Consider the following 13,452-nt stretch of genomic DNA (forward strand, 5'->3'; position numbering starts at 1 on the left):
ATGGCTTAATTTAATACATTTTTCAGGTAATGTGACAGCAACATGAGACCAAAATTGCATGCTTGCTTTGAGGATACAGTTCAGTGACTATGATAATGAAGCAGACAGAGAATTTAACCTATTCAAATGTGTACTTAGCAGGAGAAGTGTATAAATGTGTGTTGGTGTAAACTGAGTTTCCACAGAAAGACTTGTGAGTGATGCTGAGTTTAGAATTTCAATTTTGGGCTTACTTGCCTGCCTGACACTTCCTGGGTGCACTACAGGCTGGTCTTACATCTGGGCTTGTAGATTCGATTTAAAGTTCTCCCTAATGTACTGGTTTTAAAAAACAGAAGTTTGGATTTGTAATATAATAACTCTGTATTTTATTTTCATTTCTTCCCCATCTAGTTTAATCTCAAGTCTTTGAAAAGACAATACACATGGCACATATTGTAACAGTTTTTCAGATGCTATTAATTCTGCTGCTTCATGACTACATCTCATCTGAAGATGGAGAAACAAGAGCAAGTAAGTTAAGTTTTATATTTCTGATAAGGGCAACTTCAAAGCATACCTTGAATTTATAGTGTTCGTTTTCATGGAACTGTAAAGCTCTAGTCTTGAAGTAAACTTGTGTCTTGAGTATTTATGTTTTAATTTCTTAGAAGTAATGTGTTTAATAGGTTAATATTACATGAGAAACTAAATAAGAAAAAGAAAGGTTCTGTAAGAGGAAGCTAAGGTAACCTCAGCTCTGGGACAGACCTTCTTGCCTGTTCTTCAAAATTAGCATCTCAGACCCCACCAAAGTTCTATAGTCTAAATCTGGTTTATGGGGAAAGAAAATGAAGCCAGGTAGCTTTTTGAAACGCAAAGTGGATAAATAAAAAGAATATGGAAAACTTCCCTCTGTCATAGAACCATAGAATGGTCTGGGTTGGAAGAGACCCCCAGGATCATATAGTTCCACCCCCCTGCCACAGTGATACTTTCAAGGCAGGTCTTTTTCCTCCAGTTTTTGCTCTCAATCTAGCAACTTTCAATATTTTGCAAGAAACTCCATAAAATTTCTTTTGATCTCTAGGAAGACATGCTTTCTTTTTTTGGTCTGCATGTTTTCAACAGGGTCCAATGATGTTCAGAGTCCCTTTCAACTGAAGCTACTCTGTGATTCATACCCCTGGACCAGAGCGTGATGCACTCTGCTTGCCCCCTGCTCCTTCTCCCAATGTCTTTTCTCTTCGTCATCATCTGCATTGTAAAAGCATCTCTCCAGCAGACTGTGGTCACTTGCATTCAATGAAGGCAAAATCTTGACCTGACCAGAAGTGTCTGTAGGCAGGATTGGGTATTACTGCTGAATTCTGGAACATTCAGGCTAGAGCCTTCCTCTGCAGTGTGCTTGGTTTGCTAACAAAAATGAGTTTTTATGTTTATCATCTCTGCAGACAGAGAGATATGGAAAAAACCAAAATGTGTTCCTCTGCTGATTGCATGAAATGCAACTGCCAGTTGAGGCACTGAATTCCAGTATTTTTCATGGATATTTCTGGTGATAATGTAGAAACCAGAAGATAGTATGATTTTTAAGATACCAAGTTGGATCTGTCTGGCTTACAGAAACAATCTTTTTTTTCTCTGAAAAACTCAGCTGTTTGTTGTTTGGGTTTTTTTTCATTTAATAGAATGTATTTGTCAGTATAGATTCTGTATTCAAACAGTATGTAATCTAACAGTAATTGATATGAAATATACTTCCTGTGGAGGAAGGGTGGAAGAGTTCACTGAAATATTAATATGATTTTTGTGAGGTTTTTTTTTTTGTTTGTTTGTTTTTTTAGGTTGCAGAACTGCTCCGGCGGATTTAGTTTTCATCTTAGATGGTTCTTACAGCGTTGGCCCAGAAAACTTTGAAATAATCAAAAGCTGGCTTGTCAATATTACAAGAAATTTTGACATAGGGCCAAAGTTTATTCAAGTTGGTGTTGTCCAGTACAGTGATTACCCTGTACTTGAAATTCCCCTTGGAACTCATGAATCCACTGAGAACCTCATCAAGGAAATGGAATCCATACATTACCTGGGAGGAAACACAAGAACAGGAAGAGCGATTCAGTTTGCCTATGACCATCTTTTTGCAAAATCTTCAAGATTTTTAACGAAAATAGCAGTTGTTCTCACTGATGGAAAGTCCCAAGATGAAGTCAAAGACGTAGCAGCAGAAGCACGGAAAAATAAAATCACTTTGTTTGCTATTGGTGTTGGTTCAGAAATTGAGGAGGATGAACTTAAAGCTATTGCCAACAAGCCTTCATCAACTTATGTATTTTATGTTGAAGATTATATTGCAATATCAAGAATTAAAGAAGTTATAAAGCAGAAACTCTGTGAAGGTAAGGAATTGCTTATAAAAATATTTTAGCTGCACAGAATGCAGTTTTGTAAAGATATTTCTTTATTTCACAAGCAGAATGCATGATTGATGTAACCTAAGGCATCCGATGATCATCTTTACTGTGATCTTCTTTCATTTTCATCTTGTTTGCAGAAAGCATTCCCAAAATGTTATTTTCTCCCTTAAACAGAGAGGATATATTTAGGAAAGATACGGTGGATCGATAAAGCTTAGAAACCCTAAAGTCACTGAGCAGTTCTCGTAGTGGTGAGAATATAGAGCTTGCTTTATTCTTTTTCTAGGTGCAGCTGATGCTCATCCACAATCTAGCATTTCTTCTGGACAGTTGAGTGGGTAGCCTGTCATTACAAACAGGAGTTCTTCCGCTAGTATGTGTTGCAAAACCCAGAAGAAAGACTCCTGGCAAAAGTGCCTGGAATTGTAACAAACTTTTATGACTTTAAAAAAAAAAGGATTTTCTAGAAGAATTGGCCAAGAGCAACATTGTAAAATTACTTTTTTTTTAGTTTTAGAATGCTAGCAGCATGGCTGCAAGGAGTTTTCTGATAACTGTAAAACAATGCCTTTCCCATATATACAAAAAAGATAGCAAATTGCTTCTAAAATATATCACTGGGAAGGACTCTGTTATACACCAAATATTTGTCAGTGCTGTTTTGTACATGTTTTATTACCAAGAATTGATGCAAGTCATATTTCAGTTGTACCATATTTCTACACTTAGTAAGAATGAAAAATAGTTTTCATTTGCTCTCACTTCGAGTAGGGACTTTATTGAAAAAATATGGTGATACTTATGTTGAGAATGATAGTATTTGTTTCTTGATACACTTATGAAAATCATAATAATTCCTTGTGACTGATGCAGTAAGTTGGTCAGTCCAAAAATTCAATGGCTGAGTGCAGCTGAATTCTTTAATAATTTTTTTTTCTTTGCTTTCAGAATTGTTAGCTAATATCCTTTGAAATTCAGCTGTGATGTTTGACATGACTGTTAGCAGCAGTAATCTGTGAATTTTGGCTGTGTATACAAAAATGTACTTAGCCTTTAAAGTGACTCTTTGCTTCCACCCTCTTATGTTGCACTGTTCCCTCACATTAGCATCGAGATGCCTCTCTCAAAGAGCAGTCAGGGCCAGTTGGCAGCTTTATTTCTAGCCTCAATGTCTTTAGCAGGTGAACTGAAAGACTAGTAAACTGGAAATTTTATATCTGAGTTGTGGATTTTTTTTTCATGTTGTTAAGGTTCACTTTGACTCCGGGAGAGAAAGTTCTATGAGGGCAAAGCAATAATGATTTAGCACTGGTCAACCACATGAAACTGCCTGAAAATTTTGCAGTTAGTTCTCCCTTGATTGTCCTTGTTTGAATGTCTTAAAAAAAAAAAAGCTAGCATTTATAGCGTTTTTGATGTTATTATGTGAACATAGGTACATGAACAGAGGGGCAGTATTTTATTTCTGGAAAAAAGAGGCTGGGATATTTGGTGGTTCATCTTAACAAATAATACTATTATGGACATGGAGGGGTGTCGTGGTTTTACCCCGGCTGAGAGCCGAGATCCACGCAGCCTGCCTGCTCTTTAAAGGAAAAGAGCAGGGGAAGAGGGAAGGGGGGGGTGAGAGGCAAGGGAAGGGAAAAGGAAGGGGCAAATAACCCCAAACCCAAGAAACTAAAAGGCCCATGGGTTGGGATAAGGATAGTTTACTAAGATAACAGAAAGATACAATGTAACAATGCTAAAAGGACTTTAGAGCAAAACCATATGAAGCTGTTGATACACAATGCAGTTTCTCACCAAACCACACAACTCAGGCTGTGCCACCCAGAGCCGTCCCGGAACCCGACCGTCCCCCAAGAACCGCGCGTCCCGGAGCCGCCCCAGGCCTTCCTCCCGTCAGCCCCCGATATCCTGGGCAGGACGTAACTGGCGTGGAATACTCTCTTTGGTCAGTTCGGTCACCTGTCCTGGCTTCGCCCCTCCTTTCTCATGAAGAGCTGAGAAAGTCCTTGACTGTCTGACAGCAATTAACAACATCAGGGTGTTATCAGCACTACTCCCATTTTAACTCTCAAACACAGCATCCCATCCGCTGCTACAAATGAAGTTAACTCCATCCTGACCAAAACCAGGACAAGGGGTCTCATGGGTCTTTTGGGAACTGTAGTGTTTGTTTCAGAGTACGCCTGGGTGGAAAACACCTGCTGAAGCTGCCATCCAGAAAGGACAGCATGGCGAAGAGTGTCCCAAATATTTAAGGAATATTTAGTATTTAATATTTATTCTGGAAGTGCAGTGTTCCTGTGGTATCAATATTCTCTAGCAAAAATATAGAAAAGATTGTGAGTCTGGAATACATGTAAAAAAAATGCTCAATGCAGATCTTAAGAGTATGTCTGGAGGGTGCTGAGAAAAGTTCCTTTATGCTAGTTGCTGGGGTTTAACATCAAAAAGTAATTTCATGCTTCTGGAAGGAGAAATAAATCATCTGAAAACTAAAAGCACTGACAGGGAACAAGATTTCAGGATAGGTTTGAGAGTTCCTGTGGCTGCTACTATGGCCTGGAAACACAACACAGTTTCCCATGGAAGACAGTTCTTAATTTTCCCACTGACATTTGCATCCTTGTTTTGTTAGGAAAATAGTCCTGGTAGAAGGTGACCCAGAAGTCCCCAAAATACCTGCCTTAATGGGAATGTTTTTATGGAATTCTTCAAAGTGCCATTAGAGATAAAGAATATTTTCTTGATGCATAGTTTTACACATACTTAATTTGTATTGTCTTGGTTTGGAATAGTTACTTTGGCATTGATCCAGAAAAATCCTTCATGCATGAAGTAGACCTGTTTCTGCCTTTGTTTTTTTTATTTGACACCAAATTTCTAATACTATGACTAGTAAGAGGTTCTTGCTTTCATTTTCTTGTCAGTATCTGTGATCATCTGTAATCTGTGTTAATGGCAATGTGACCGCTATTCAGCTTTGAAATAAATGAGTTTAGAAAATGTTTCCATGATAACAACGCACAATGGAAACATGAAAAAATGAAGTGTTATTACTCTTACATAATACCATAAGTATGTTGACTTAAATTCTGAATTCTGCATCTGTGTTTTGAAGAGTGAGAAAGAAAGTTGTGTTTCTTTGGAGTTTTTTTCTTTTTTTTTTTCTTTTTTTTTGGAAGCATTCAGGCAGAGAGTTCTTGCATTTCTTTCTTGTAGAACAAGACAGGATACTTTAAGTATATTTTAAATTTGGGAGTCAAGTGACATTTTGCTGTGGGGAGGCAAAAAAAAAATCTAGGGGGAATGTATGTGGTGTTTTGCTGCTGCCCTGAGTACATGTGGGATATCCCCTCAGGACAGATTGTCCTGTCCCACCATAGATTGTGCAGACACTTAGATGAATTTTCTTAGAGTTTATATACCCACTTCTCCCTACCAGAACAGGGCGGCTTTTGACTGCCCTGGAGTTGGAAAGAAGCTATGCAGCATTGCTTATATTATAAAGACAAGCTAGTCTAAACCTTTGAGCTGATAATTCCCTGGCACTGAAGCATGAGTTTTCCAGCCCATTGCTGGTCCAGATGGAAGTGAGAGAACTCTTCACCCCTCTTCTTTGGAATTTAAACCTCACCTCTTCCCTTTCTATGAACTGATGCTTTTCTGAAGAAACAATGGGAAATTAATGGTATTAAGAAAAAATTTTTTGGTTTCTTTGATTTATTATTCTGATCCAATGTTGGTTTTAGCATTAAATTTCACTATACTATCTAACTTTTTTGTTTGAGACAAATTTTGTCCACTGCCTAGTATTGGTTTTGTGTAAAGAGAAAATATACCACAAAACATTTTTCCAGTGAGAAAAGCTTCTGGCAGGTTTCAGTATAAAAACAAAATAGATCAGAGTCCATTTTGAGCAAAAGATGAAAAAACTAGTTTTAGATAATACTACCTTTGTCCATTTTCAACCTGATTTTATAGTTGGGTGGGATGCTGCATTAATCATAATTGTTAGTGCATCATGGAAATTAACAGCTATAATTTTGTAGCATTTTGAAACCATACAATTTTTGAAATTAAATTCAATATTTTTTAATTTATACTGTAATATTTTTAAACTATTATTAATGACAGCTCAAACTACTATGTGAACATAATTGCAGCAAAGTATATCTTGTTTTTCTCATTTCATGTCTCGGGATTCTGCATGTTAGTTCTCTTATGTTACACTTCACTGGCAGTTCTCAGTTCATTTGTTTCTTGAAAGGCAGCTCAAGAAGGGAGGTTACTTTTGGAAAGTTTTAAGCGATATTTTGAACTATATATGTCCTTATTACTTTGCAGAATCTGTTTGTCCAACAAGAATTCCAGTGGCAGCTCGAGATGAAAAAGGATTTGACATTCTTGTAGGATTAGGTGTGAAGAAAAAGGTTAAAAAGAGAATACAAATACCAACCACTAATGCAAAAGCTTATGAAGTAACCTCACGTGTTGACCTGTCGGAACTGACAAGGTATTTACATTTATAAATACATTTCTAAGTTTAGTAAGAATATATTTTTTGTTTGCTTAAAATGTGAGAGCTTTATTTTAAGATTTATGTGAATGTTCAAGTACTGTCTTTTTTTCCTCCCCTATCCCCTTTACTTAGGAACGTGTTTCCAGAAGGTCTGCCTCCATCCTACGTGTTTGTTTCCACTCAAAGATTTAAAGTAAAAAAGACATGGGATTTGTGGAGAATTCTCAGTCTGGATAAGAGACCACAGATAGCAGTCACTATTAATGGAGAAGAGAAAACATTATCATTCACTACAACAAGTTTAATAAATGGCACACAAGTGATTACTTTTGCCGCACCTCGTGTAAAGGTAAGGAGAAAGTCATCATCATGCTGGAATACCCATTTGAGTACAAAGTATTCCTTCGACCTTTATGTATGTTTGTTTGTTTCTTTTAATGTATAGTCATACTTTTGGCTGCTTAGGTATTTAAAAATAGATTGGGGTTACTTTACCAAGGTTTCCAGAGCGTCCACAGTGACCATCACTATAAATGCTTTGCAGGTGCTTTCTACTCCGTAGTTTCCAGCAGGTAATTGTGGAGGTCACAGAGACTTCTTTTCACACAGCGCTCTGCTTAACATGTGCTGGAAAGTATTTTCTGCCTTTCTTATGAAGATTCGAAAATGTGAATGAAAATAGTCTATTTCTAGAGGGACCTTTTGTGAAGTGTCTGAATTGAGTGAAAATACATCATGACACAAGTTACTTTCTTCTCCAGAAAGGTGAATAACGCTTATAAAATGAGAGTTGGGGCTGGGTTTGTCTAGCTCCCTGTTGAATAAACATTCTTTTCAGCAAAATGTTTTTCTCACTGAAGGGTTTCCCCTCTCCATGAAAAGCCATTTTATTGCCTTCTAGTGTAATATGAAGGTTCTCTTTCAAACTTTCTTCAGCAATTTCTAGTGAAGTATAAAATATGATCTCCAATGCAGGTGAGACAGAGGGAATCATAGAATCATAGGGGTTGGAAGGGACCTCTAGAGATCATCGGGTCCAACCCCCCTGCCAAAGCAGACTCCCTAGCTCATATTGCACAGATAGGTGTCCAGATGGGTCTTGAATATCTCCAGAGATGGAGACTCCACCACCTCCCTGGGCAGCCTGTCCCAGGGCTCTGTCACCCTCACTGTGAAAAACATGTTGGTGCGGAACTTCCTGTGCTCCAACTTGCAGCCATTGCCCCTTGTCCTGTCTCCACAGGCCACTGAAAAGGGGCTGGCCATTTCCCCCTGCATCCCATACTTAAGATATTTATAAAAATTAATAAGGTCCCCCCTTAGTCTTCTTTTCTCCAGGCTGAACAGCTCACTCAGCCTTTCCTCATAGGGGAGATGCTCCAGGTCCTTACTCATCTTTGTAGCCCTTCTCTGGACTCTCTCCAGGAGATCCCTGTCTTTTTTATACCAGGGAGCCCAAAACTGGACACAATACTCCAGGTGGGGCCTGACCAGGGCAGAGTAGAGGGGGAGGATCACCTGCTGGCCACACTCCTCCTGATGCAACCCAGGATCCCATTGGCCCTCTTAGCCACCAGGGCACACTGCTGGCTCATGGCCAACCTGTCATCTACCAGGACCCCCAGGTCCTTCTCCACAGAGCTCTTCTCCAGCAGGTCATCCCCCAGCCTGTACTGATTCAAACGGTTATTCCTTCCCAGATGCAAGACTCTACACTTGCTTTTGTTGAACCTCAGTTGTTTTTTTCCTGCCCAGCTCTCCAGCCTGTCAAGGTTTCGCTGAATGGCAGAAAACAGAATGTCTCCCTGATCTTGCATTTGCAGCAGTATCATGCAGGAACATGCAGCCCAGAGATTCCCATTCCTACCACAGGGAATGTTATTAAGTGATCAGAGGGATGCTTCAGCAGGGTGGGAAAGATTTACTGCTGGAGCGTGTCATGGCCAAGGGGGTTCAGTTTTTCTGGGAAGTGGTGGCTTACATTTAGATCCTTAGTTCAAATCAGACTGAAGGAATTTGAAATATAAATTCTCAGAGAAGGAAGGACTCTTATCCAAGAGGCAGTCTTAACTCCTAAGCTTTTGCTAAGGAGAGGTATTTTATTCTTTTGTTATTGGATGGGGATTTTTAATTTTTCTTTCCAAATTTCCTCTGCCCTTTTATATCTATTTATGGGTGATTTTTTATTTTTTAAAAAGGCGTGTCTAACTTGATTTGTTAGAAAATTCAGTTTCAAGTCACACTTTTCAAATCACATAGTTTCACAGTCACACTATAAATGCCACTGTTCTTTTGTTGAACCTTTTTATTGAATGAACCTTTAAGATAATTTATCATTTTTACTCAGGAAAATGGAAATATTGTGATCTGTTGTTTGTTGTAATGAAAGCCACTGTAAAGAAATAAACCCCTTATTTACAAATGAAAATAAAATGGAAACAGGTGCTCTCTAAGGGTGTATACTATCAAGTGAAATAAAAAATTTCTGTTTGCCTCTACAAAAGATGACAATGAAGATCTATAACATACTGAAGGATCTTTCAGTTTATTCTTATATATGCAAATTTAGCATGGGATTGATCTCATTAAATTGGAAACAACTAGTATAGGCTAAAGGGCTAGGATTGTTTTTTAAATTAATGGGTAGGATTGAGAAGGCAGCATTTCTTCCTACATTAAATTTAATTTCTAAGGTAGGTGACATCAAAAGTTATTTAAAATTATCTCTCATGTTTTATTACTTACAGAATTTGTTTAAGCTAAGTCTTAAGCATTAGGAACCTGAGGTTTTGTGAGATGATAAATGTATTGTTTTAATTATTGCAATATTTTGATGCCTTCAGTTAATATCATGTCATCTTTAAGATTTTTTTTCATAAGAGACTAAGTACAAAGATTTGCAAGTACCATTTTTTTTCCACCATGATTTAAGATCTGAAGCGTTTGAGACTTTATACCACTGCTGAAAAAAAGGCCCCTGGCTTACTATTTTTAACACAGGTTTGAGCGTGTTCAAGATCATAGACTGAAAAAATCTATTTGAGTTATAAAATAATTCTGAAATATGGATTAATTACTACCAAAGATTGTCGTCTCAGTTACACTATTACTTGGGAAATACTTTTTTGCCTGTACAGTTTACAATTTTTGACATGACTAAACCTGGAAATAGATCATCTCAACCATTAAGAGTAGTCCAAGTGTTGAAATGCAGTTTTATTGGTATTTAAATTAGACACATTTTGTTATAAACAGTTCTGTTTTCTTCACTTTTTTTAGACATTGTTTGATGAAGGCTGGCATCAAATTCGTCTCTTAGTAACAGAAGACTTTGTAACTTTGTATATAGATGACCAAGAAATTGAAACGAAGCCATTACATCCTGTTTTAGGTATTTACATTAGTGGCTTAACCCAAATAGGAAAGTATTCTGGAAAGGAAGAAACTGTACAGGTAAGCATATGTTAAAACTACAATAATTCAAAAATTCTACTGTAACTTAACATTGCATTGATGCCTTCTGTTTTCTTGAACTTACTTTCCTAACTTACACTAGGCTGAAATTTAATATACAAAATTTTAATAGTCAAGGGTATTTAAATGGTCAGGAGAACTCAGCACAACTGATACATCCTGTGGTATGAGCTTAATTGGCTTCAGTGACTTCAAGGGGCATTAATTTTAGATGAAATACAAATACGATGCAGTGTGGTAGCCCAAATTTGGGAAAGTGTGTGTCAAAGCAGGGGATTTCCTCTGTGCTTGACACTTGTATATCGCTTCCTTCCATCAGTGTGTGCATTGGTTATGCTGTCACAGGAGGGAGAGAAAAAATTCTCACTAGCTGCTAAGAAACTACGAAGTGTATCAACTGTTTGGGGTATAATAGAAGGGGTGTGGCTAGTAGGTCACAGAATGACAGAATGAATCACAGAATGACTAGGTTGGAAAAAAACTTTTAAGATCATTGAGTCCAACTGTACCTGTCCTCTACTAAACCATATCTCTAAGTACTTCATCTACACATCTTTTAAACACATCCAGGGGCAGTGACTCAACCACCTCCCTGGGCAGCCTGTTCCACGTCCCTACAACTCTTTCAGTGAAGAACTTTTTTCTAACATCTAATCTGAACCTGCCATGGTGCAGCTTAAAGCCGTAAGAGACATCCTTCTCCCCCTCTGCCCTGGTGAGTCCGCACCTGGTATATTCTGTCCTGTTCTGGGCCCCTCAGTTCAAGAAGGACATAGAACTCCTTGAAACAGTCCAGCACACGGCCACCAAGACCATTAAAGGAGTGGAACACCTTCCTTATGAGGACAGGCTGAGGGCCTCTTTAACTTGGAGGAGACTGAGTGGTGACCTTATTAATCTTTATAAATATGTAAAGGGTGAGAGTCAGGAGGACAGAGCCAGGCTCTTCTCAGTGATAGGACAAGGGGCAATGTGTGCAAGCTGGAGTATAGGGAGTTCCATGTGAATATAAGGAGGAACTTTTTCACTGTGAGGGTGACAGAACACTGGAACAGACTGCCCAGAGAGGTTGTGGAGTCTCCTTCTCTGGAGATATTAAAAACTTGCCTGGATGTGTTCCTGTGTCATTTAGTCTAGGTGATCCTGCTCTGGCAGGGGAGTTGGACTAGATGATCTTTTGAGGTCCCTTCCAACTCCTAACTTTCTGTGATTCTATCAAACTGCAAATATTTGCTACTCAAGCCAGCACTATTTCGTTCTTCTGGGCTGGAAGAGAGACCCTGAAATCCCTATGCTGAGATTCACCTCTATACTGGGGAACCTTAAACTCATTTTGCCTTCAGCTGTATTCAGACACCAAAATGCTGGATAAAACTTCAGGCTGTATTGACCATTGATGAAGACTGGTATACTGACAGTGTTCCAGATGCTGGCTAAATATTGTTTTCTTGTAGTTATAGCAGTGTAGTAATAACATTTCTAATTAGAGTGAGAGTAATGGAAATAATACTAAGAAATACCAAATTACATCAGTAGACATTATTTTTTGTTATTTTGAATGTTATGAGGGTTTTTTGTACTCTCATGCTCCTTACTGCTATTAAAATACATTAATATGTTTTGCATCATCTTCATTAACTCTCTTCAGATGTCTTTACCCAGTTACTCCTGAATTTTGTGTGTTGGTAGCCAGGCTTCAGTTCTATTATTATATTCTAAAAGTCTCTGTGGAAACTTGGATGACGCGCTATGTGTGTGTGACTCAGCGTGTCTGGTGGTAATGTCTGTATACTCAAGTACCCCTTTGCAAAAGCTACCGACTGTCACAGATTTCTGATAGGACTTGAGGTACTCGCTGCAAGGAAAGTTGAGGTCCCAGGATTGTATTCTGTCTCAGTATAATCCTGCAGAAACAGAGAAAATACATGTTTTTATAGTTTTGTGCATTCTAGTGTAATTGTTTGTTTGATGCTGTTGTGTTTGTTTAATGCTGTTGTGACTTGTTTTTTCTCTTACGTCACTGCAGAAATGGAATTCCTATGGATTCTCAGTAACTCAGTTTCAGAGTTAAAGACTGTTAGTAGCAAGACATGTTTCTATAATATAAGACAGTTTAGGAATGTTGAATTGTATAAGATCCTCTTCTGATAGTGGGCTAGAAGTAGAAAATCTGCCTCAGGTTGCAATTTTATATTTCCAGGTTATTTTTGTAATGTAAAAAAGGTATTTCTTTTCTCCAATTTCTTGGCCTATGATGCATTTTGCAAAGCATTAACAGTCAAACTTTGCTAGGATATTTCTATTTAAGCTATGTTTATAAAGAAATATTTTAATGAATCTGCATACCACCTTTCAGTGAAAAGGTATTTTGAAAGTCTTTTAGAATCAGTTGGAGTTGGTTACCAAGTCTGATACAAGAATCTTATTCAGAGACTCTGATGAATTTTCATTCTCTTTCTCTTCTCTGATTCAGGGGTTTTCTAGTGGTATTTTGCAAGTATTCTCAATGTAATTGGGCTCTTTCTGTCTGAAGCGTTTCCAGTGTAGTGATGATAAACTTGTGTATATGCTGAAGTGTTGTGAATTTAAAAACATTTAAAAATTGAAAACACATAGTACTGGGCATGGTATTAAAAAACTCTTTTTTCTGTGCTTTCTTCCCCCTCTAGTCCAATTTATGGCCTGTGTTTTCAGATAGTTGACAGGGTGATATTGGACAGATGGTTGGGCTTTATGATCTTAGTGATCTTTTCCAACCTTAAGGTTTCTATGAGTCTACGATGATTCTATGAATGAAAAGGCTTTTTTCTATTTGTAGTCATGGTACCTTATGCTAGAAAAACTGACTTCATCGGTTTCATTTTTCTTGAGTCCAGCAACAGAACAGAATGGCAAAAGCTTCAGCTTCTGCTTACCAGGAACTAGTGTTTTAGTTGGCTGCTCTTTAAAGTTTTACATTATATGGCTAAACTCTAAACCAAATTCTTTCAAGTGTCAGGGATGTCTTCTGAGACAAGTTAGTGTAGAGCCATCTTCCTAGGACTGTTACTGTAA

At 37.9% G+C, this 13,452-nt stretch overlaps 1 protein-coding gene across 1 annotated transcript in view; it reads left to right on the forward strand.

Moving 5' to 3' along the window:
* Positions 1 to 425: 425 nt before the first annotated feature.
* Positions 426 to 13,452, forward strand: part of COL21A1 (collagen type XXI alpha 1 chain) — a gene marked incomplete at both ends in the record, with an annotated part of 75,732 nt that continues 62,705 nt past the window's right edge. The window contains 5 exons of the mRNA XM_084261866.1: positions 426 to 513; positions 1,827 to 2,378; positions 6,750 to 6,918; positions 7,057 to 7,273; positions 10,204 to 10,377. Coding sequence (XP_084117992.1) covers positions 426 to 513; positions 1,827 to 2,378; positions 6,750 to 6,918; positions 7,057 to 7,273; positions 10,204 to 10,377 — 1,200 coding nt within the window. The remainder of the gene's footprint in view (positions 514 to 1,826; positions 2,379 to 6,749; positions 6,919 to 7,056; positions 7,274 to 10,203; positions 10,378 to 13,452) is intronic.

The sequence above is a fragment of the Gallinula chloropus genome (assembly GCF_964237585.1).
Source record: "Gallinula chloropus genome assembly, chromosome: 3".
NCBI classification, from domain to species: domain Eukaryota; kingdom Metazoa; phylum Chordata; class Aves; order Gruiformes; family Rallidae; genus Gallinula; species Gallinula chloropus.